The sequence below is a fragment of the Camelina sativa genome, chromosome 1, assembly GCF_030686135.1.
Source record: "Camelina sativa cultivar CO46 ecotype springtype chromosome 1, ASM3068613v1".
Lineage (NCBI taxonomy): Eukaryota > Viridiplantae > Streptophyta > Magnoliopsida > Brassicales > Brassicaceae > Camelina > Camelina sativa.
The window spans coordinates 5,470,179-5,491,413 of record NC_141880.1 but is presented as its reverse complement, the minus strand read 5'-3'; the positions used below and the strand labels follow the sequence as shown (position 1 = coordinate 5,491,413).

General features: G+C 35.8%; 4 protein-coding genes and 1 pseudogene across 6 annotated transcripts; 2 read left to right on the top strand and 3 right to left on the bottom strand.

The window, feature by feature from the left end:
• Positions 1 to 11: 11 nt before the first annotated feature.
• LOC104778257 (casein kinase 1-like protein HD16) lies at positions 12 to 4,495 on the bottom strand. The gene is made up of 16 exons (XM_087451967.1): positions 3,739 to 4,495; positions 3,514 to 3,643; positions 3,317 to 3,390; positions 3,128 to 3,197; positions 2,969 to 3,024; positions 2,671 to 2,742; positions 2,419 to 2,513; positions 2,276 to 2,342; positions 2,058 to 2,187; positions 1,750 to 1,968; positions 1,509 to 1,651; positions 1,200 to 1,374; positions 1,021 to 1,111; positions 745 to 902; positions 455 to 643; positions 12 to 328 (listed from the first exon to the last, which is right to left on the bottom strand). Exons 4-16 carry the CDS (start codon positions 3,128 to 3,130, stop codon positions 269 to 271), a joined length of 1,458 nt encoding a protein of 485 aa, XP_087308093.1. The 5' UTR covers positions 3,131 to 3,197; positions 3,317 to 3,390; positions 3,514 to 3,643; positions 3,739 to 4,495; the 3' UTR covers positions 12 to 268.
• A 460-nt stretch (positions 4,496 to 4,955) lies between these two features.
• On the bottom strand, positions 4,956 to 5,781 carry LOC104778200 (dirigent protein 8-like). The gene has a single exon (XM_087451982.1). The coding sequence runs from the start codon at positions 5,719 to 5,721 to the stop codon at positions 5,164 to 5,166; it is 558 nt and encodes a 185-aa protein (XP_087308108.1). The 5' UTR covers positions 5,722 to 5,781; the 3' UTR covers positions 4,956 to 5,163.
• A 1,955-nt stretch (positions 5,782 to 7,736) lies between these two features.
• Positions 7,737 to 8,508, bottom strand: LOC147949573 (dirigent protein 7). Its single transcript, XM_087451980.1, has one exon. The coding sequence runs from the start codon at positions 8,420 to 8,422 to the stop codon at positions 7,862 to 7,864; it is 561 nt and encodes a 186-aa protein (XP_087308106.1). The 5' UTR covers positions 8,423 to 8,508; the 3' UTR covers positions 7,737 to 7,861.
• Positions 8,509 to 10,246: 1,738 nt separating this feature from the next.
• On the top strand, positions 10,247 to 11,598 carry LOC104704700 (putative F-box protein At3g13624 pseudogene; annotated as a pseudogene). Its single transcript, XR_015558208.1, has one exon. The product of XR_015558208.1 is annotated as a putative F-box protein At3g13624 pseudogene (transcript).
• Positions 11,599 to 17,023: 5,425 nt separating this feature from the next.
• On the top strand, positions 17,024 to 18,194 carry LOC104778171 (uncharacterized). Of its 2 annotated transcripts, none has more exons than XM_010502563.2 (5): positions 17,024 to 17,105; positions 17,225 to 17,295; positions 17,417 to 17,490; positions 17,591 to 17,712; positions 17,820 to 18,194. In XM_010502563.2, exons 1-5 carry the CDS (start codon positions 17,079 to 17,081, stop codon positions 17,859 to 17,861), a joined length of 336 nt encoding a protein of 111 aa, XP_010500865.2. In that variant the 5' UTR covers positions 17,024 to 17,078; the 3' UTR covers positions 17,862 to 18,194. The 2 variants fall into 2 exon arrangements, with proteins under 2 accessions (XP_010500865.2, XP_087308089.1); XM_087451963.1 differs by having other exon boundaries at positions 17,027 to 17,105; positions 17,591 to 17,711; positions 17,800 to 18,194.
• Positions 18,195 to 21,235: the final 3,041 nt, after the last annotated feature.

Here is a 21,235-nt window from a genome sequence, read left to right as displayed (position 1 = left end):
TTAATAATATATGACAAAAATATATTTTCTTGATATAAAAATTAGATAGCAATTTTAGAGGGAAATGTGTAGCTAAACCGGTGATTATGCCTCAATCTCCTTCACAATCGAAGTCGAGAAGAAACAACACAATCACCACTTCTTTGCTTCACAATTCAACTGAAAAAAAAACGCACAACAGAGCCTGAGAGGCCAGAGGGTTGGATATGGAATAGGATAAGAGACTTAGAAACATCTATCTCTGGTCCTTCAACATTTTTACTAAATCTCAAGATACAGTTCGGCCATAGCTTAATGATGCGAGGTAAAGATTCTTTCCCCACTTTTCCTGCACAGACGGAAGTAAAACAATGCACAAGATCTTAGGTATTTGCCATCAGATACGTAAATCTTTTTGAGCTATACACTAGAGAGATGTAGAGATTAGTAATACTTTTGAGCTACTATATCTCACCTTAACATGTGTGCTGGGGAATTGAGAGGTACGCAATGTCTCTTGTGTCTCATCGACCAATCTACGGCGTGGGATGCTTAGGATGAGAGCAGCTTGATCGGTTGTTGCTGCTGTTGATGTGATTCTGAAACCACCATCCCAACGCCTATGGATGCCTTCACTCGGATACAGAAAATCCAATTCAACAACCTGTAGACCGACAATTGTGATTTACTCGATCATAAATCAACATAAAAACTGAAGGAAGAGGAGGATGAAATGAAGAACCATTAAAGTCAGTGAAGTCTAACCTGTTCACTGTAGCCAGAATTACGGGACATAACAACACCCCACCGGCTTCCGGCTGTGGCCATTGAGGTTACATGGAAGCCTTCTCTCCATTTCTTGTTTATCCACTTGAACGGGAATGAATCGCTTACTTTGTAAGACTGCTGTGTATACTGCGTACCTTCACAATACATTGAAACCAAACATAGAATAAGTCACAAATTCAGAGACTAGTAGTAAAATACCTTCATGAAGAAAGTATATAAAAGGTTTAATGAAAGCAGGAAAAGTGTACATACCTTTTGACATGACAACTAATGAGCTTCCATTGTTTGCACCAGCAATAGAACTAATGTAGTAGTTCTTCTCCCATTGTTCCATTATCCATTCCTGATCCAGAAAAGAGTTCACTCTCAGGTAAGATCATCTTGACAGACCACAAAACATAAGAATAATTAACAGAGAAACATCGGATCACCTTGTGCAAGAATACAGGAGAGAGTTCATAGACTTGGTTAGTGAAGCCAGTTCCAGCATCCATTATCAATGCCCAGAGATTCGAACATGATGATACACAGCTTATCAACAAACCATCTGCAATACCTCTCTCAATATGCTGTGCCAGTCTTATATCAGCCACATTATAATGATACCTGGTTGAACAAGTAGATCGTCAGTCCCAAAACATTTCACCGTAGACACATTGAAGTCAAAGAATCTAAGATTATAACGTAATCAAGACAAAACTCAAAATACAAACGCAGTCCTGGTCATGAACTTTTTTTACCTCTGCTTCATTGGTTGCCTGGCATTGTAAATCGATATCCATTGTGTTGCAGGGACTCCTAGACGGACTTTTTTCCTTGGGGCATCTTCTTCTTCTTCCCCAATGCTCAACCTACCTCGCTTCTGTCCAACTTGGAATATGATCTAGTACAAACAAAAACCAAAAACAAGGCGTTAAACAACAGCTCCAAGATGTACTAATAAAGAAAGAAAGGGAAAGATGGACAGTATGAAAACGTCACCTTTTGAGCACCCTCTGTGTTTATAGGCCTAATTGCAGGATTTTCGCCCAAGAGGTCTTGAAATAGAGATACTAACTTGCCATAGTTGGGTTCTTCGTCAAATTTCATATTTACCACAATCTCAAGAAATTGCTTGAAAGGAGGGGGACAGAAACAACAAAGCATATCCGGTGATGTTGCCATCTTCTTTTTGCAAACAAGGAATGACTTGTTATCTCCCTAAAAATTGAGGAAGAGAAAGGATTAGCAAAAAAAGTGTCATGCTAACAACATCATTCTACAAAACAAAATAGATAGGTCTGCAGTACCTGATATCCTTGCCATGGCAATCTACCTCGGTGAAGGAAGATGAGTGTATATGCCAATGATTCAAGATCATCCCTTCTGCTTGCAGTTCTCCCCAAGTGAGCATGTGCACTTGCGTATCTAACTGTCCCCCTACAGAAATGAAGAAGATAAAGATATTCAAGAAAGAGTAAGTGTGAATATAAGAATTTGAATTCGTTAACGGTAGAAAATATATTACCTAAACATATCAGGACGTTGATCATATTCCACATGTTGTCCACTACCACCTTCTCTCCACTTTGTTGCTGAAAAGTTGGTTAATTAATGAGAAAGGTACAGATGAACCTATCAAGAATAACTAAGCGAATGAAATCAACCTACCTAGTCCCAAATCAACAAGAAACAGCTTTTTCTCTTGAGACGTAGAAGGCTGGCCGAGTAAGAAATTTTCCGGCTTAACATCTCCATGCACGTAACTGAAACCGAAGACAATCATGACCCGTTAGGCTAGTTAATAGAGAGAAAACATAAGAACTTAGATCCCAGGTGCCGAGACTCAAAACAGTTATCAGAAGAAACCTCAGGCAACAAGTTAAATACAAAAACCAAGGAAAAAAAAAATCAATTACAAACCCTTTTGCATGCATCTTTTCAAGGATGGACAGTGATTCAACTGCAATGCAAGCTACCATTTCCGAGGACATTCTGCAAAGCAAAGGGGGAGAAGAATTGTTAGAGCAGGCATATTTCAATCATTAACAGGTTTTTTAAAAGCAGACTGTTACTCAGTATGAATTTATGTAGTAAGAGCAACAAAATTCAAGTCACATTTCCAAAGAAACCAAATAAATTTTGCATCATGTATGGAAAACTACGCTAATTGAAAAAACAAGAGACATGAGCTCCCTAAGGATGTGCAATTGAGACTCACGCTTGCCCTGAAGTATTCCATAAATCCCATAAACTTGGCCCGAGCATGTCCATAACCTGAGGCCAAAACAAAAAAAAAGGAGCATCGAACATCAGTAACACAGAGTACAAAAGAGGAGAAAAGTAGAAAGGAGAGAGGGGATACTGGGGAATCCCGCACCATAACATAATAGTCTCCTTGCCTCCCTTTGAAATGTACTCTAGGGACTCCATGGCTACCACCCAAGGTGCTGTTCACAAAAAAAGTAAAATGTTAATTTCACATCTCAAGTCAAGGAAGCCCCTACAATCCAAGGTAAAGGAATTTAAGAAACATTGAAAGAAAGATAGGACAAATCGAAACACCCACTTGTACACCTGCCACTCATGTGGAGGACCATAGTTGCAACCCTTGCTGCTTCGATGCTCAAACTTTAGAGCAACCTATAAAAGAAACTTAGAAATGTGAGAAAGCTTAAAAACATAACTAAGCTAATAAAACACAGACTGGAGATGTTGTGACAATCAGCCAAGAGTAGTAAACACAGACTGAACGAGTTAGATTACCTCCAAGATGCTAGCTCCTGCACTACGCTCATTACCACCACTAAATACGACGTCCCACAAACACTTGTCCAAAACCACCCTTCCCCAGCTTTCTCTCAACCTTATACAGTGGAGATCCTCCAACTTGGACCTGAATAGAGACAGAATCATTAGTCATTATTACCACACAAAAGAGGATAAGTAAGTCTACAAAAACTATGAATCAAGATTAAAAATTGATGATACCCTCTCAGGGAAAGGAGCAGTGTTTCCTTCTTCTTCCTGAGCAGCAGCCTTGTTAGAGCCACCACTATCGTTACCAATCGCCATATCTTTCTTCTTCTCTTCTTCTTCTTCACCAACTACAACCTCTTTACCTTTGTTTTTATCGATATCGGTGGTATCCTTAGACGGAACAACAACGGGAATCTCCTCCTGAGGGGGAAGCTCCTCCTCTTTATCTTCCTCCTTCAATTTCCTGGCAGCTAATCTAGTCCTGGGCCTCTCGGCGGCGGCGGCAACGGGTTTCCGGGATTTAACGTTACTAGTCTTCCTCTGTTTCTTCTCCTCCGTAGGTTGTTTAAGCGGAAGCTGACTGGGAGCTACAGAGTCAGTAACACGGCCACGGCGGACTCCACGGCGAAGCTCCGGCATAGCTCAAACCCCATGCAATCGAGACGGGACAGGGAGAAGAGTCCGATCATTATAGTCCTCTCGAAACGAAGGTCTTGCTCATGTCGGATTTGGTAAGCGATTTGAATTTATATAATCAAAAAAGAGCAGATTCGATTTTTTTTTGCCGATGAGGAAACTTTTTGATTTTGGGCGATTTTTAGGGTTACGACGGTTCGTTCGTGTTTTCTCGATGATGAGAGACCAAAAATAATACTAATAATAATTATAAAAATAAAATAAACTTTTTATGGATGAAAATTCCCAAAATGGAGAGAGAGAGAGAGAGAGAGAAGAGGCGATGTCAAAAAGGCCGTGTTTATGCCACGTCAGATATTGTAATAACCAAAAATTGGAAAATTTTAATTAATTTTGCTTTTGAGTATTAATTAATTCCTAAATTATATAATGTGAATGGACCTTTTTGTGTCACACACAATGGTCCGTGACTTTGCTTATTGAGTATGTTTGGTAACAAACGTTTCACGGTTTTTTGTTAAGATATAAAAATGTGATTTTCTTTTTTGTTTTACTATTTCAAATCACTTTTCTATTTCAATTCAATCATTAAAAAAAGTAGGCTTAGCTATATGTATTATTTGATTTCTCCCCATTACCTTTTTTTCTTTCTTTTCTGTTTATCAAAACTCGTCTTAGACAATAGATAGGTTTTGATTAGCTAGTGATTATTGGGCTAATCATTATATTTTTATTTTTATATCACAGCTCGAAAATAATGTACTACTAATTAGTTGATGATAAGTTTAGAATCATCTTGTGTTGCCACTTAATTTGACCCAAAACCAACTACTTTTCTTATTTATTTTATAGATGAAATCAAACCATGCATTATTACAATAGAAAACACGTTATTTAAGTTGGGACCGGAAAAGACAAATAACACACTACAGCTCACAAACAAGACATAACGAAGCAAAATATGCATATGTTGTTACTTGCGTAACGAAAACAAATGAGCATTTCCAAACTTATAATACTTCAGTAATGCAAGACATAACAATTATACTCGACAGTGGCATCACCGGATTTGGGATCAAAAAACTTCGTGCGAGCCTCCACATGACCTCTAGCAAACCGAAACATTCCACTGCCTCCGACCACTGGCATTTCCCTAACCTTTGAGGTCACCGTGTTCCGGCCAAGTATCGTGATCGTACTTCCGTTGTACTTCCCTGTAGTGAAAGCAAAGTTCATCACCATCAAGAAGCTAACCTCTCTTTGGGCCGCTCCTACGTACATCCCTTGGGCTTGGCCCACCACAGTCGAATTCCTCGACACGTCCAATGTCAGTGCATCGTCCATCATGGTGATCAATCCGAATACCGAAGAGTTGAAGACCGGTTGTTGGATTATGACGGAGCTAGGGTTTCTACCGGTTGTGGAGTCGTGCCAGTAGACTCGGAGATGAGTGAGTTTCTCCTTTTTGTAAAGGCCAACGTGTTTCCCGTCCATGGTTCTCGCGAAGTCTCCAGCGGAAGCAACGGCGGTCATGAGGATGAGGATTTGTGAGGCGAGCATAAGTATGAGCTTAGTCATGTTGTGGTTATATATATGTGTGTTATTCGTGGTTTTTGTGTCTCTAGATGAAGATTTATGCTATATATAAACGAGTGTTTGTGTGTCTATCTTTATATATAGGAGAAGAATAAGGCACGTTTTTTATTTTGAGATGTCTCCAACAAACATGGTTTGCTCCATCGGATACCCTTGTGAACTGTGATGTGTGATCAGTTAAAAAACACAATCATGGGATTTATTGAACTCTTTTTTCAAAAGTGACAAGACCAACCATCGATGTATATCATAATTCGTACTCTGCATAGTTGATAGTGGATTTAAGTACGTTTTTGAAAGTAACTTTATTTTATTGTTCTCCACAATTTTTTTAGTTTGATCCATTTTTTTTTGTCTTAATAGCGCGTTACATTTCATTTAAAAGTTTAGTAAATTTAAAGGTATGCAAATGAAACTACACTTGGTTATATCTGCCTACACTAGTATCGTGGTTGAACGTAACACACTACAATTTACTATCTACTTTATCATTGTGTCACTCAGAGAAGATTGTGAGACACTAGACCATATCTCTTCATGTTTACTCACACTTTGCTTGAGTAAATCTCTTTTTGCAATTTTATCAGCAAGTTCTCAAGTGATAACCAAAAACACAATTAAGACGAGTTCTAGTTCAATTTACTCTCATGCATGCGAGGGCATCATCGTACATGGAGCGACTTACTTCACGTGTATGGCTCAGTAGAGGCACGGTAAAAAGTATACAGATGTTAGTGTGGAGCATAAGCAGAGGCCGTGAAACATTTACGTTACCCATCAATAAAAGTATTTATATGGGATTTAAAAAAAAAAATTATCAATCAAATGTATTTATAAGATAAAAGCTGACGGAGCCATTTGCTTTGATATTTGCAACAATTTTTTTTTGTATTTAGGTGGGATTGTATCGTATAAGGTGTAATAGTTGTATGAAATGTTTTAGTTTATGTATTTGGTTTGGGATGGGATTTTGTAGCCAACTTCATGTACTTTTATGGGTTCTTGATTGTAAACCAACATCACGTACGTGTTAAAATACCTTTTGGAAATTGGAAACAGTCCTCGTTTCCTTGGAAAGGCTGAGGAAAATTGAGCGGTGTGGACATATGACCTTACGTACATTGTTCTAAAGGAGAAGAATGCATCACACTATAGAGTTCAATACTGTTTGGCGTGTAAGTCTTGCCGTACAAAAATGAAGAACTTACATGATTGACTATGTATTAATTATAGAGTGAAAAAATCAATATTTTATTTTAGTCATTTCTTCTGTTTTTGGTTAGTGATATTTAGATTTTATTCAACTTTTGAATTTCTTTATTTATTTATGATGAGACTTCTCCTCTTTTTTCTTTTCTTTTCTGTGGAGTGTTTGAATTCAAACGCTTTAGGAAGCTATTGGAAATTATAAAGCGTTATAAGATTACTCACAACCAAATATTTAACTGAGTTTACGTTGACCTACTAATAACGTGGCAGGATGTAACTGGACGGTTTATTAATCAATTAACTTATATATGCAACATGTAATCTACAAATCATTCACACCTATATCCATTTTGTTAGTTGTTATTCATGATTGCATCATATAACCATTCACACACATCTCTATTTATAAAAGTGATCTCACACATAAAAAAGGAGAGTTGTATAACAAAATGAAAATTCACATTGGTTACATACATCCTCTACTAAAAGAAAAACAGTATGGGCCGATGATGTTATTATTTAAGCCCAACACAATTATAACACTCAAGATTTTGCATACGCTATTTTAGCTTTGCTTTGGTTGGATAGATCATTCAGTCTTCTGCTTACTTATGAAGAAAAGCAATATCCTTTTAATAAGGATTGTCGAAAATTGATTCTCAAGAACTAAAAATTCAGTGTTCTGCTCTATATTTTGTTGAGCTTTGGACTAACAATCATCTGTTTAAAAGACATTATTAATGAGCTTTAACCGTACCTAACGTCTTTGCAGATCACGTCAAAAAAAAAAACAAGAAAGGTATCAAAATTTATTAAAAGACATAAATATCACTCAACAATCATGCATCACTTTAAGCAGGCAAAAGCCGACATAAAAAAAATTTAACTAAACATACAAAAAGAGACATATTCATCAATAATGCAAGACATAACAGCTGTACTTAACCGTAGCATCTCCTGACTTTTGATCAAACCACATGGTCCGAGCCTCTACATAACCTCTAGCGAACCGGAAGAGTCCACTTCCTCCAATCACCGGCATCTCCCTAACCTTGGTCAACACAGCGTTCCGACCAAGAATCGCGATCGAACTTCCGTTATACTTGCCTGTCTTGAACGCAAAGTTCATCACCATAAGCGCAGACGCATCACGTTGACCAGTAGCAGCGTAGATCCCTTGCGCCTGACCCACTAGAGTCGAATTCACCGCGACCTCCGTCGTCAATCGGTTATCGATCATAGTGACCGCTCCGAAGAAGGAAGAGTTGGAGATAGGAGGGTTGATCACGACCGCGCTAGGGTTTGAGCCGCTCAAAATGTCGTGCCAGTAGACACGGAAATGAGTCAGTTTCTCCTTACGGAGGCCGTGGAGCTTTTTGTCAATGGTTTTTGCAAAGTTTTCGCCGTTTCCAGCGGAGACAAGGGCTACGAGAAGAAGGATTTGGGAGACGATGATGAGGATGAGCTTTGCCATGTTTGTGGATTGTGTTAATGGTTAAGTATTTTTTATCGTTCTCCCTAATGGTGTATATGTCTAGACTATATATAGTGGAAGTATAGAAGAACAAGATATACAGCAGTTTTTATTTACGTTTTTCTCTTTTCTCTTTTACAGTTTTTTTTTTTTTATCGTTTGTTTTCATTCACATGTTTCTGTTTTCCTTTTTTTTTGGGTAAGAGTTGTCGAAATTTTTTTCATTGTTTTTGTTTATTTCCTGTTTTTAACAAGAAAAACTCCAAATATTATATTTAAATTCTACTATAATTTCTTCAAACAAAATTAAATATTAAAAAATTCTACACAAGAACATTGATCATTGGTGGTGCTGAGTAATTGAGTAAGCTTTTGTTTTTTCTCCTTCTTAACTTTAACCCTTATTTTATTATAATGATATACTATCAACTGTTGGATTATTATCAAATCAAAAATCAAAGATTATGATTTTAAAATACTGAATGTATTTGGGAATTAGGGTTTGCAAAATTATGTTCGTCGTCTCATTTTGTATACATCAACAACTTTTTAAAAAAACTTTTAGTTATATTTTAGTATTTTTGTGAAAAAACTATTAGATTTTACATAAAAAAAATGCTTTAGGCCACCATAATTCAAAAACTGGCCTGACTGGTTCATTTATCAAAGACTCAAAGTGTTTGGTATAGCTTGGAGTTGCTGTCAAACACATTACAATATTTTCTTTTACGGAAGTCAAACATTAGTACAGTACCATTTCTCGTTACGTTACTAAAATATACTTATTTTCTTAATCTAATATGGTTCCAGTACAAGTTTTCTTAGTAACGAGTTTGTGAGGATGTAATTTGGCTCATAAGTCATAAGATATCATCGTTCAATCGCTCAAAGATAACATGAGTTGTTGGTTTAATCACAGAAACAATTGTAGAATACTAGATAGCCAGATATGATAATTAAATGGCATCAAATTCTAGACATCAAGTTCGTAAACATGACAATCATATTGAAAAAAAGAAAAGCGAAACATATAATCATAGATAAATCATCAAGTTGGAGTATTATATTCAACGGCGGCGTTTAAGACTTTAAGGTCAGGAAATCAATCCACATGGTCGGAGCCTAAACATAACAAGAAATACTCCAAACTCCCCCTTCCTTCGACCACCTTCGACGTTACCTCGCCCTAAACAGGAAAGTAAATTTCATTGTTGCCCTAATAAGTTTATTTTATTTTCTATGCAACAATATGATTCATATTATTAAATTGGCGTAGAAATAAATCAAAAAATTTTTAGTCACTGATTCTAATCAGAAATGTTACAAATTTTCTCCATAAGATTGTTGTTAAATGGAAATCACCAGTTGTAAATTTGTGATAATGATATCAAGGAATTGTCCATCTTATAGCAATAATAATCACAATGGCTGAGAAGTCTATAAATAAGTCAGAAAATCCAAAGTTTCCTTTTAACTATTTTGTTTTGGAATCCACAAAATTTCAATCTTTTTTGTTTTCCTTTTTTCTAACAGGTCCACAAATTATATTGTTTTTTAGTAATCTTATATACTATCATCTTGGAGGAAAAAAAAACAATCCCCATCTATAACGTCAAAAATCTAGCCCTAACCTGTTTTCTATTCTAATTGCCGTTGCCACCGTACGTCGATCTCCGTCTCCGTCGATCCCAAGGCCTGAAAGGTTTGGTTCTGAATTAATCCCCCTTTTAGTTTCTCACACTACTCATAATCTCTTTCAAATTATTTACTCACTCCTAATTTTATCTTTTTTCACTACAGCTGTTTTTTTTTTTTTTTTTGGAACTTGGAAGAATGACGACGATGTCTGAACTTCCTGAGGATGTGGTAGAGGAGATACTCCCAGGGTTCCATTGACATCTCTGAGCGCAGTGCTATTTACTTGCAAAAAGTGGAACTCATTATCTAAGAATCAGATTGTTGGAAAAGCAGCAGCAGTAAGGAAGCAGTTTTTGGGATTCATTACGATGGATTATAGGGTTTGCTCGATGAGATTTGATCTTCAAGGAATCCGAAACGAGGGCGGTGGTGACTTGGTTGATCCATCTATAAAGCAAGTAAGTCTACTTGACCAAATCGAGGTATCTAAAGTCTTTCACTGTGACGGTTTACTGCTATGCGTTCTCAAGGACAACTCAAGGCTTTTGGTATGGAATCCTTATTTAGGGCAGACTAGGTGGATTCAACCGAGAAACAGTTTCCATAGGTTAGAAAGGTATGCTTTAGGATATGACAAGAACCGTAACCACAAAATCTTGAGGGTTTTTGGTGATTATCAAGGCAGAAACCAAGTTTTTGGTTACGAAGTCTATGATTTTGGGTCTGATTCATGGAAGGCTTTTTATCCAACTCCCGATTGGGATATAGAGTCTCATCAACGTGGCGTGTCTTTGAAGGGAAACACATATTTCTTGGCTCAAGAGAAGAAAATAAAAGTGGGTGAACGAAGAGTTAAGGATATTCTAGTCTCGTCTGATTTTACAAGCGAAAAGTTTGGACTGCCTCTGTCTCTTCCGTATGACTCTAACGAGGCAGGTAATTTTGTGTCTCTGTCTTGTGTCGGAGAAGAGAAGCTCGCGGTATTACATCAAAGCTGGGAGATTTGTGACGACGGATTGGAGATTTGGGTTACAAATAAGATTGATCATCCCGGTGATGTCGTCTCTTGGAGCATGTTTTTGAGTTCGGCCTCTGTTTCTAGCGTTAATTCTCGGGCTGGGAGTTTCTTCATTGACGAGGAGATTAAAGTTGCTGTGGTTTTCGATTTAGACGAAAATAAAGGAACCGAGACATGTCGCAACCAAACTGCCTACGTAATTGGAGAAGACCATTACTTCAAATCTGTGAATATCGGAGAGGCTCGGAATCTCGGGAAGCCAGACGAATTTGGATATAATACTCCACGCATGTATTATCGCCCACTCGTGTGCTCATATGTTCCAAGCTTAGTGCAACTCCAAATTAACCAACCAGGCACAAAAGAAGAAAACGATGATTAAGTTAGTTCCATTTTCAATACTTTGTAATTTGTTTCTTGCATCTTCGTTTGATTCTCTGATTTTCATGCCCTTATGAACTAAGACAAATGATAAGGAATTGTTTTTTTATTTTTCCTAAACAAATTATGAATTTTTGCTTTGTGTGTTTGCAGTTTATCATGTAGTTTATATGAGAATTGAGTTTTTTCATGTACATGTTTTAGCTTCGTTTCAACTGTTCACGTCAACTTGGTGCATTAGCAAAATTAGGTGTATATATATATGTACCAAGTACCAACAATTCTTCTTCGTTTAACTGCAGGAACAAATAATTTTCTTTTTCAGCTGTTAATTACTTTGTTTGAATCATACTAGGTGGTTAATGTAGGATTTTCATATGGAATCATTGAGTATACTTTATAGAAGAAGAATTCATGATATGTAATACGTCAATTAGCTCCACTGATTTTCTAAGGTTTTTACTTATCCTGACGTAGAAGAAATCATCTTATTCGAAAATATATATACAACTCTAGAACCAGATAAAATGCATATTCAAATTAGACAACAATTTGAAAACGTGAAAACTATGTTTAAAACGAAAAAAAAAAAAAAAGAACATATAATCATCATAGATGAATGAAACATAAAGTAATGTAATACATAAATAGTTATAATATATTCAACGGTGGCTTGTAAAGTCAGGAAATCAAATCCACATGGTCCGAGCCTACGCATAACATCTAGCGAATTCAAACGCCACCTTCCTTCGACCACCTCGTCCGGACCAACAATCTTGACCGTGCTTCCCCACCTTAAACAGGGAAGTTCATTGGCATCAACACTCCCACCATCTTGGACCACATTCTCATTCATCTCTTGGGCCTTGCCCACTACAATACATTGAATTTTGAGATAATATTACTACACGAATCACTAATTTATTTTGATATTAAATTATATTTGCATTTGTTTATGCGCAAAAATGTTCAAATTTTATGCAGAAGCTAAATTTAACATCAAATTTTGAAAAGCTAAATTTAACATCAAATTTTGAAAAGCTAAATTTAGTACCACACCACACTTTCATCTTTATAAAAGCTGGAAAGTATATTTCATTTCTTTTACGTTAATAACTTTTATTGTCTAAGCAACAATGTGATTCATTTTACTTAAGTACTGATTTAGTTAGTTATCAATGTAAAGTAAAATAAATATAGGGAATTAGACAGTTTTACAAATTTTCTCTAGATAAATTTGTTTGATGGAAAACACCAGCTGTAAATAATTGAAAGAAAAGGGATAACTGTTTACATCAAGGAATGGCCCCTCTTATAGCACGAATTGCAATGTGGGATATTAATGTTATCATGTATTCTCATTGGCTGAGAAGTCCACAAATAAGTTAAAAAATTTTAAGTTTTGGAGGTTTCTCACCGAACAAACACTCATACTCTCTCTCTCTCTCTCTCTCTCTCTCTCGAGTAGTCGAGTTAAACACTACTCGGTAATTATCTTATACAAAGTCTTCATCAACGACCAAGAAAACACATTAATTAAATCTCTAGTTATAGAACTGTGTATGTTCTCCTCGATCGTATTAAAAAGAGCGACTAAACAATAATTACGATTTGTGCATGGCTCCGTTATGAGATTGTTGCTCTTACATATATATCATCAGCTTTTCGTACTACGTGCGTAATTGCATTTTTTATTTGTTTTTTCCTTCTTCTTTTTTTCTTTTTTTCCACTCTTTTTTTTTCTACGTGCATAATTTTAGTCTGCATTTTCCCCACTCTACATACAAAGAAAAAAAATTCAGCGAGAGTCTAGAATATTCTATCGATTTCTTTTAAAACTTGTAAGTACAAGAAAAATGCCATCAAAGAATCTTTTTGGACCACTTTTGTTTTCCTGAAATGCATGTTTTAGAGCTCAACATATATGTCCAAAACTGAAACTTTCTAATTTGAGCATTCAAAGTGGTTACAACTACTAAAGCTCTCAATATTAATTATCACGTGTTACCATGGTAAGTAGAAACTCTTTTTTTTTTGTAACCTAGGTAAAACCTATAGCCGTGTTTAGTTGCATAAGCATACAAAGTCTTTCATTAACAACCACAAGCACATTAATTAAGACGAGTTCGAACTATATAATTAAGTTTTACTCTATCGTTTATTATTATTATTATTATTATTATTATTATTATTTTGACAATCAAACCCCATACATTAAGCTATCAGAGATGACTTTCTTTGAGAGAGAGTCAATTAGGTTCTGACGAGCTTACATGGATAAAACAGAAATCTCGTGCTGTTGCACATTTCGCAAGCTTATCGGCACGAATATTATCCTCTCGAGGAATATATCTAATACTACAGTTAGCAAATCTATCTCTGAAATGAATAAAATTCTTCAATTATGATGAAAAGGTCGGCCAATCTTCAATATTAGACGTCGTGGTTAGGAGGTATGAACAATTTGTAGTAAAGAGAGCTTTATCTATGTTCAAGGCCAGAAGGCACTCCATAGCCCAAACAAGAGTGTCTAACTCCGCATGTAAGGGGGATAGGCTTCGATCTACGCGAACATTTAAGCCCATGTGCAAGAGTCTAGCACCGAAAGAAGCAATCCAGCCATGTCCACTCGTATCCACCTCTGCATGCTAAGATCCGTCTATAAAACATACAAGGCAATCTTGTGGGATTTGGGTTGGTATGCCCGCTTCTACTAACCTTGATGGTATGTCCCTATTGGTTGCTCTTCTCCAAACTTCTTCTTCTTGGATGGCTTTCTCCGAGGTATCTTGCAGAGACTCGGATATACTTTCAAAAATTTTCTTGTTTCTTGCCTTCCAAATGTACCACATCATCCAAGGGAACGTCCTCAAATTTTGATCAATTGCACCAGAGTCTCTACCACGCCCATATAGAAAATCGAGGTTGCTATATAGGAAAGATGAAGGGAACACCATAGGATGGGAAGGGATTGTCGATAATGCCCATACTTGACGTGTTGGAGGGCATTCAAATAGCATATGATTTATAGTTTCCTCCTCTGCTCCACATCTAGGACAATCTTTACCTCTACCAATATGGCGATAATGCAGGCGTTGACATGTAGCCAAGCACCCATTCACGCATTGCCACACGAAATGCTTAAGCTTTCGTGATGTTTTTAACTTCCATGCTTGCGCCTTGAGTGTTGTAACACTTGGATCCTGAAAAGGGAGGTCGCAAACAGGGCGAGAGATAGCTCTCGCGGCTTCATACCCAGACTTAACGGTGTAATTCCCAGACTTTGTCAAGGTCCACGCATAACCGTCACTCGAGGCATTTAAGCTTGGTTTAATTCCCAAAATAAGGATAATTTCTTTCGGGGGGAAAAGTTCCCGAAGACGCTCCAGTTTCCACCTTTTTGTATTGTAGTCGATCAAGGTGTTAACACATATCAAGGGGTTTCTCTCAGTAATTAATCCTTGTGGCGGCTGCGCTGGAGTATCTGGGATCCACAGTTCAGTCCAGATGCACGTGTTGAACCCCTACTCTATGGTCTGACGGATTCCATACGAGAGAACATGTTTTGCTACCAACATGCTCCTCCAACCATATGAAGGTCGATTGGATACTTGTATCTCTAACGGACTACAATAACGAAAGTATCTCCCTTTGAGAATACGACTAAGGAGGGAATCTGGATATCTCAGCAACCTCCATAGCTGCTTTGCCAAAAGAGCAAGATTAAATTCTTCTAGTGTTCGGAAGCCTAGCCCACCTTCAGAAAGTTGAGTACACATCTTCTCCCATGAGATCCAGTGTAGACCTCTACTATCTGCTCTATTGCTCCACCAGAAATCAACAATCGCACTAGTTAGTTTTGAACATATAGCTTTTGGTAAGAGAAAGCACGACATTACATATGTCGGAATTGCTTGTGCCACTGATTTTATCAGGACTTCCTTGCCTCCCTTGGACAGGGATTTTGAGGTCCATAAATTCACCCTCTTATGGAGTCTATCCCTTACGAATGCAAAGACTTGTGCTTTTGACCCACGAATATGATTGTTCCATATATGGCTCAAAAATATGAGTTGCTTCTTTTTTTTTTCAATCACAAAAACAATTTTAAAATAATATAGCCAGATGAAAGGCATATTCAAACTAGACAACAAGATTGTAACGTCACAATTATAATTAATAAAAAAGAAAAGAAACAAAAAAAAAAACAGAACATATAATAATTATAGATGAATGAAACATTAGTAATGTAATCCACAATATATTCAACGGTGGCTTGTAAGGTCAGGAAATCAGATCCACGTTGTCCGAGCCTATACACATAACACATCTAGCGAGTCCAAACGCCACCTTCCTTCGACCACCTCGTCCGGACCAACAATCGTGACCGTGCTTCCCCACCTTTAAACGGGGAAGTTCATTGGCATCAACACTCCCACCATCTTTTGGACCACATTCTCATTCATCTCTGTGATAAATTACACAAATCACTAATTTATTTTGATATTAAATTATGAGATTTGTATTTTTTTTATGCGCTAAAATGCTCAAGTTTTATGCAGAAGCTAAATTTAACATCAAATTTTGAAAAGCTGAATTATCCTATATAAGTTTTATGTTTAGTACCACACTACTACACTTTCAACTTTATAAAAGCTTACGTTAATAACTTTTATTGTCTATGCAACAATGATTCATTTTACTTAAGTACTGATTTAGTTAGTTATCAATGTAAAGTAAAACAAATATAGGGAATTAGACAGTTTTACAATTTTTCTCTAGATAAATTTGTTTGATGGAAAACACCAGCTGTAAATAATTGAAAGAAAAGGGATAACTGTCGTTTACATCAAGGAATGGCCCCTCTTATAGCACGAATTGCAATGTGGGGAATTAATGTTATCATGTATTCTCATTGGCTGAGAAGTCCACAAATAAGTTAAAAATCTTTAAGTTTTGGAGGTTTCTCACCGAACAAACACTCATACTCTCTCTCTCTCTCGAGTTAAACACTACTCGGTAATTATCTTATACAAAGTCTTCATCAACGACCAAGAAAACACATTAATTAAGACGAGTTTTTGAATTATGTATGTTCTCCTCGATCGTATTAAAAAGAGCGACTAAACAATAATTACGATTTGTGCATGGCTCCGTTATGAGGTTGTTGCTCTTACATGGAGTATATATCATCAGCTTTTCGTACTACGTGCATAATTGCATTTTTTATTTGTTTTTCCTTCATTTGTTTTTTCTTTTTTCACTCGATTTGATCGATAAGTTTAGTCGGCATTTTCCCCACTCTATACACAAAGTAAAAAAATTCAGCGAGAGTCTAGAATATTTTATCAATTTCTTTTAAAACTTATAAATACATGCATCAAAGAATATTTTTGGACCACTTTTCCTGAAATGCATGTTTAGAGCTCAAATATATGTCCAAAACTGAAACTTTCTAATTTGAGCATTCAAAGTGGTAACAACTACTAAAGCTCTCAATATTAGTTATCACGTGTTACCTACCATGGTAAGTAGTAACTCTTTTTTTACTACTTGTAGTAGTATAAAACGATAGTTGGTGGTGTTCGTTCTGTAATACAACACTTGCAAGAAAGAAAAATGGCTGCAGCTGCTAGGCTTGACGAGGTCATAATTTTTGTTTTCTTTTCTTTGTTATTTTTTTTATTAATTAGAATTTTCTATTGAAATTTAATATGCTAATTGCTTCTTCTTTTTTTTTCCTTCTCCTTGCTCTTTTGCTATAGATCCGGAATTTTCTAAATTCTGCAAATGGAAAGAATATACCCAAACTGGATGCTGAACTGAACGCGATAATGTATAATCACTTTGCTATATATGATTTTTATTTATTATATTATGTAGTTAAAATTTTTGGTTCATGAGTCATGACTTATGGTTCTTTATTTTTTTTCTTTTATGTGTGGTGTGGCATATAGGGAACGTTACAAGGAGGTTGCTACACATGACGAGGTTGCAGCAGAGTTACTTGATTTTATGCTTGCACAAGAAGGTATATAAATTTTTTTACATATATATTATTTGTTTTGTGTGACTACATATAATAATTATTTTGTAAATCAAAGACTAACATTAATTGTTTTATTTTTCAGACAACTTTGGGAATTATTTTGAGTGCTATGGAAACATTCTCACACGTTTTGGTTTCGACCAATTAACCATGATTGAGCATTTGGAGGATACACTACTCTTGGACCCTCCCTATTTTGTTCACGTAATTAATGATTATATCTGGGTTAAGTTATTATTTTTTAATGGTTTAATTTGTAATATATGTTTTTTTTTTGGGTCTTATAAAACTGGCGATGGGCATTCTGGAAGTTAACGGTGCACTCCATGAGAATCTCGTCCAAGTATGGCTAAACCTTCGGGGTGAAGCAAAGATGGCTGGAACTCTGGTTCCAGAAAAAGTCGTGCTCTTGGATGCATATCGCGCAGACAGAGAGGATAATAGACGCGCCTAAGACAGAAAGTGTGAAACGCTACTACGGCTATATCTCCTCTCTGTCTCTCGAGTTATCCGCCGGCCCTATCTATATCTATGTTGAACAATTAATTAATAATGCCGTTTGCGGGTGTGTGTGTATGTTTTATCCTATTTATACTATTTGGACATGTGGTGAACGTTTAAGTACTTTTTAAGTATTGTTTATCTTTGAAGCTACTAATATATGATGCGCATGTGCATGGCGTTAACTGTTGTAATTTTTAAATTATGTCGTTGTTATTTTTCCTTGTATATATTTTTTCTTTGATATAGGAACGGTGGTGGTGGTGAATCAGTGATGGCGGAGCCTCGGAGGAGAAGAAGCAAGACAATATATTTAGGGTTTCTGTTATTTTATATATATATATATAGATTTGCATTAAAAAAGTTTATTTTTGAGAGATACTTTTTGTTATATTGTCTAACACAAGAATCGATCAAGTTGTACGGTCTTTTATATTTCATTTGTTGTTTCTTTTGGTTTAGAATTTAAATGTAAATGTTTTTTCTCCATTTTTGTTGTTTTATTAAATAAAGACATGCAAGTGGCAAGTGCCACCCAAAAAAAAAAAATAAGTACATAAATATGCAGCAAAAGCACTTTGGAGTTTGGTACTCGTTAATCGTAAGGTCGTAAAATTGTTCCTTTTCACACACATATAGGAATCAAATATCCGATTGTTCTGTAACCATCCCAAAATAATGAATTAAACACACACGATCTAAAACGAAACAATGAATCACCCACTTTCTTTTCAACTCCTTTCAATATAATAGTGCCACGTTTCAGAAACGTCTCCTTCCATAATTTGCATGTCTTTTTAAGAACATTGTTTCGAATATCTTACCTTTACATACTGCAAGGCCCAAAGGGCCTAGGTAGCTGCGGCAGCGCAGTAAACGAAAGGAGGCATATATATCTTCTTCTTATATATTATGATTAAAGGAACTACTAACATAAGAGAAAATACATCATTGTATACTTCACCACCAGACGTAGTTTTTTTAAATAAAATTTCTGATAAATTATAACTTGCGGACTAATACAAATGGCGTAGAGAAAGGTGTCTCAGCGACAACGACCGTCGGGTTGAACAGACCCGGTACTAGGAACATTAATAAGAAGAAAATGAAAGATTAGGTAGAGAAGCCCCGAAACCAGTGCGCTAGCATACCACCAGATGTAGTTAATATGCTGTTAATTTAGTACGTACCTCGTTCAACTCCGACAGCGCGTAGGGCGTGTATGTTAGATACTTAGAGCATCTCATAGTTGTGTTGTTTCACTTGTCCGTTTCTAAGAACTGTCACGACCGTAAGATTTTATACAAGTGTGTGTAATGTCTTAATCATACAAAGTTGTCGAAAACAAATAAAGACAATTCGTGATTTTAGACTCTTTTTTTTTTTTTTTTCTCTGTCCATATTCCTTGGTTCAAGATGAACACAAACAGATTTAGTCTCAATCCAACCAAAATTGTTTCTCTATAACACGGTCCACGGATATTATGTTATCCACTAGGACCACTAATGTATTTGTCTATTTATTTTTTCCGAAGACGATGAAGCTCAAATACTCCGAGAGTGCTTGCAAAGTTCGACCAAGTTTTTTTAGCGCCTTCCATCTACTCGTACAGTGTGTCCGGTTGACTTATATTATTATATACATGTAAATGTATATAATATGCTAGCTAATTTATTTAGAGGTCTTACGCATTACGCGCGAAAAAACTTAGTATTTATTTTGCTTATCTGATACTCACACTTGATTCATATTTCTGATTGCTTAATTATGATATAACACTTAATTAATTCATACATTTGAATATTTGATTGATAATCTATCTACATTTAGTTATATACACAAAACATGTACACACACATGACCCATACAATATCACGTATATCACCACAAAATGATATGGCCAAGTAATGCTTCATTGCTTCGCTTTTTGATCGTCTCTTTCGCGATTTCGGCCTACGTCGATTGAATTCATACAGACTCAGTAAGTATGCTAAACACTAGATTTGTAATAAAGTAGATATCAGTGTAGGTAAATCATGAGAAGTTATACGCCGGTTACCACTTATGATATCCTTTATACTATAAAACACAAGTCACATGACCAGTAAAAATATCCCACATAGGATTTTAAAACATTTTTAATTAATAAAAATCAGTTAAAAACTAAAACGTGATGATGCTAACAAAGTACCAAATTAAAAAAAAGAAAAAAACACATAAACCATATCTCCCACGATCTATGCTTCACCCACGATCTCTGTTTCTTATACCTTATATATTAAATCTGATACTCAAACATCGATCATAAATTTTCTCAATCGATCCAAAAATAAAATATCGGTCTCCTCAATCAGTTTCAAAAATATCGGTCTTCAACACCTCATCTTCCAGGAACTTGATGCCGCCACTAATAGGTATACATACTCCGACAATATCTTCTTCACTCCTTTTCTTTTCTTTCTTTTTTGGCTCCAAGGTTTGAGGTAGGGTTTTTGTCCAATGTTCAACTTCTATCATGCTAATGTATCTATTGATAGGTGAAGTCACCAATGTTCAACCTCAATCAGTTTCAAAATATCGGTCTTCTTCACTCCTTTTTTTTATTTTTCACTTCCATGAATTGTTGTAAAAGTCTTAAATTTAATGAAGCATCATGCTACATTTTTATCTGTGTGCTTTTCAAATTAATATGTGCCGCTGTGATTCTTTAACCAGTTCAGCATGTTGTTTTGTGTGTATTTCATAGGATTTTGATGTTACTTAAATTAAATATAAAGTGTATAGGATACGTTAATATTAATATGTATAAAGATAATGTATATTCAAAATAATGACTAAAGTAACCTTGATCACTTAACTATGTTTCTATTGTTTCAAAGTGATTTTTAATTCTTGATTGCCTTTGCTACAGTTTGATATTTTACTTCTAATTGTTTTAATTAGATTTGTAAAATTGTTTCCAGGTAAGGTCATGAATGAAATAATGAGAAGCCATAAACTGCTCACTGAGCTAACTAAGAATAGAACAACAAGTAGAGCAAGTAGTACTTATAAAATAATCAAAACAGGAAATTATTAAACCAATATTTGTACTTTGTTTTTATCAAAAATAATGAGTTGTGCTCTATTTCTAATAAAACCAAATCTAATTTAGGTTTATGTAAAGTCTTTTTTTTTTTTTTAACTTTAATCTAACTTAAGCGTTCGTATGTTTGTGGATTGTGA

Coding starts and splice junctions, on each gene's coding strand:
- LOC104778171 (XM_087451963.1), top strand. CDS start 17,079: ATGGCTGCAGCTGCTAGGCTTGACGAG. Junction 17,296..17,416: donor GCTGAACTGAACGCGATAAT/GTATAATCACTT, acceptor TGTGGCATATAG/GGAACGTTACAAGGAGGTTG. Junction 17,491..17,590: donor TTTTATGCTTGCACAAGAAG/GTATATAAATTT, acceptor TTTATTTTTCAG/ACAACTTTGGGAATTATTTT.
- LOC147949573 (XM_087451980.1), bottom strand. CDS start 8,422: ATGGCAAAGCTCATCCTCATCATCGTCTCCCAAATCCTTCTTCTCGTA.
- LOC104778200 (XM_087451982.1), bottom strand. CDS start 5,721: ATGACTAAGCTCATACTTATGCTCGCCTCACAAATCCTCATCCTCATG.
- LOC104778257 (XM_087451967.1), bottom strand. Junction 2,188..2,275: donor CAACGTCCTGATATGTTTAG/GTAATATATTTT, acceptor TCATTTCTGTAG/GGGGACAGTTAGATACGCAA. Junction 1,652..1,749: donor ACACAGAGGGTGCTCAAAAG/GTGACGTTTTCA, acceptor TGTTTGTACTAG/ATCATATTCCAAGTTGGACA.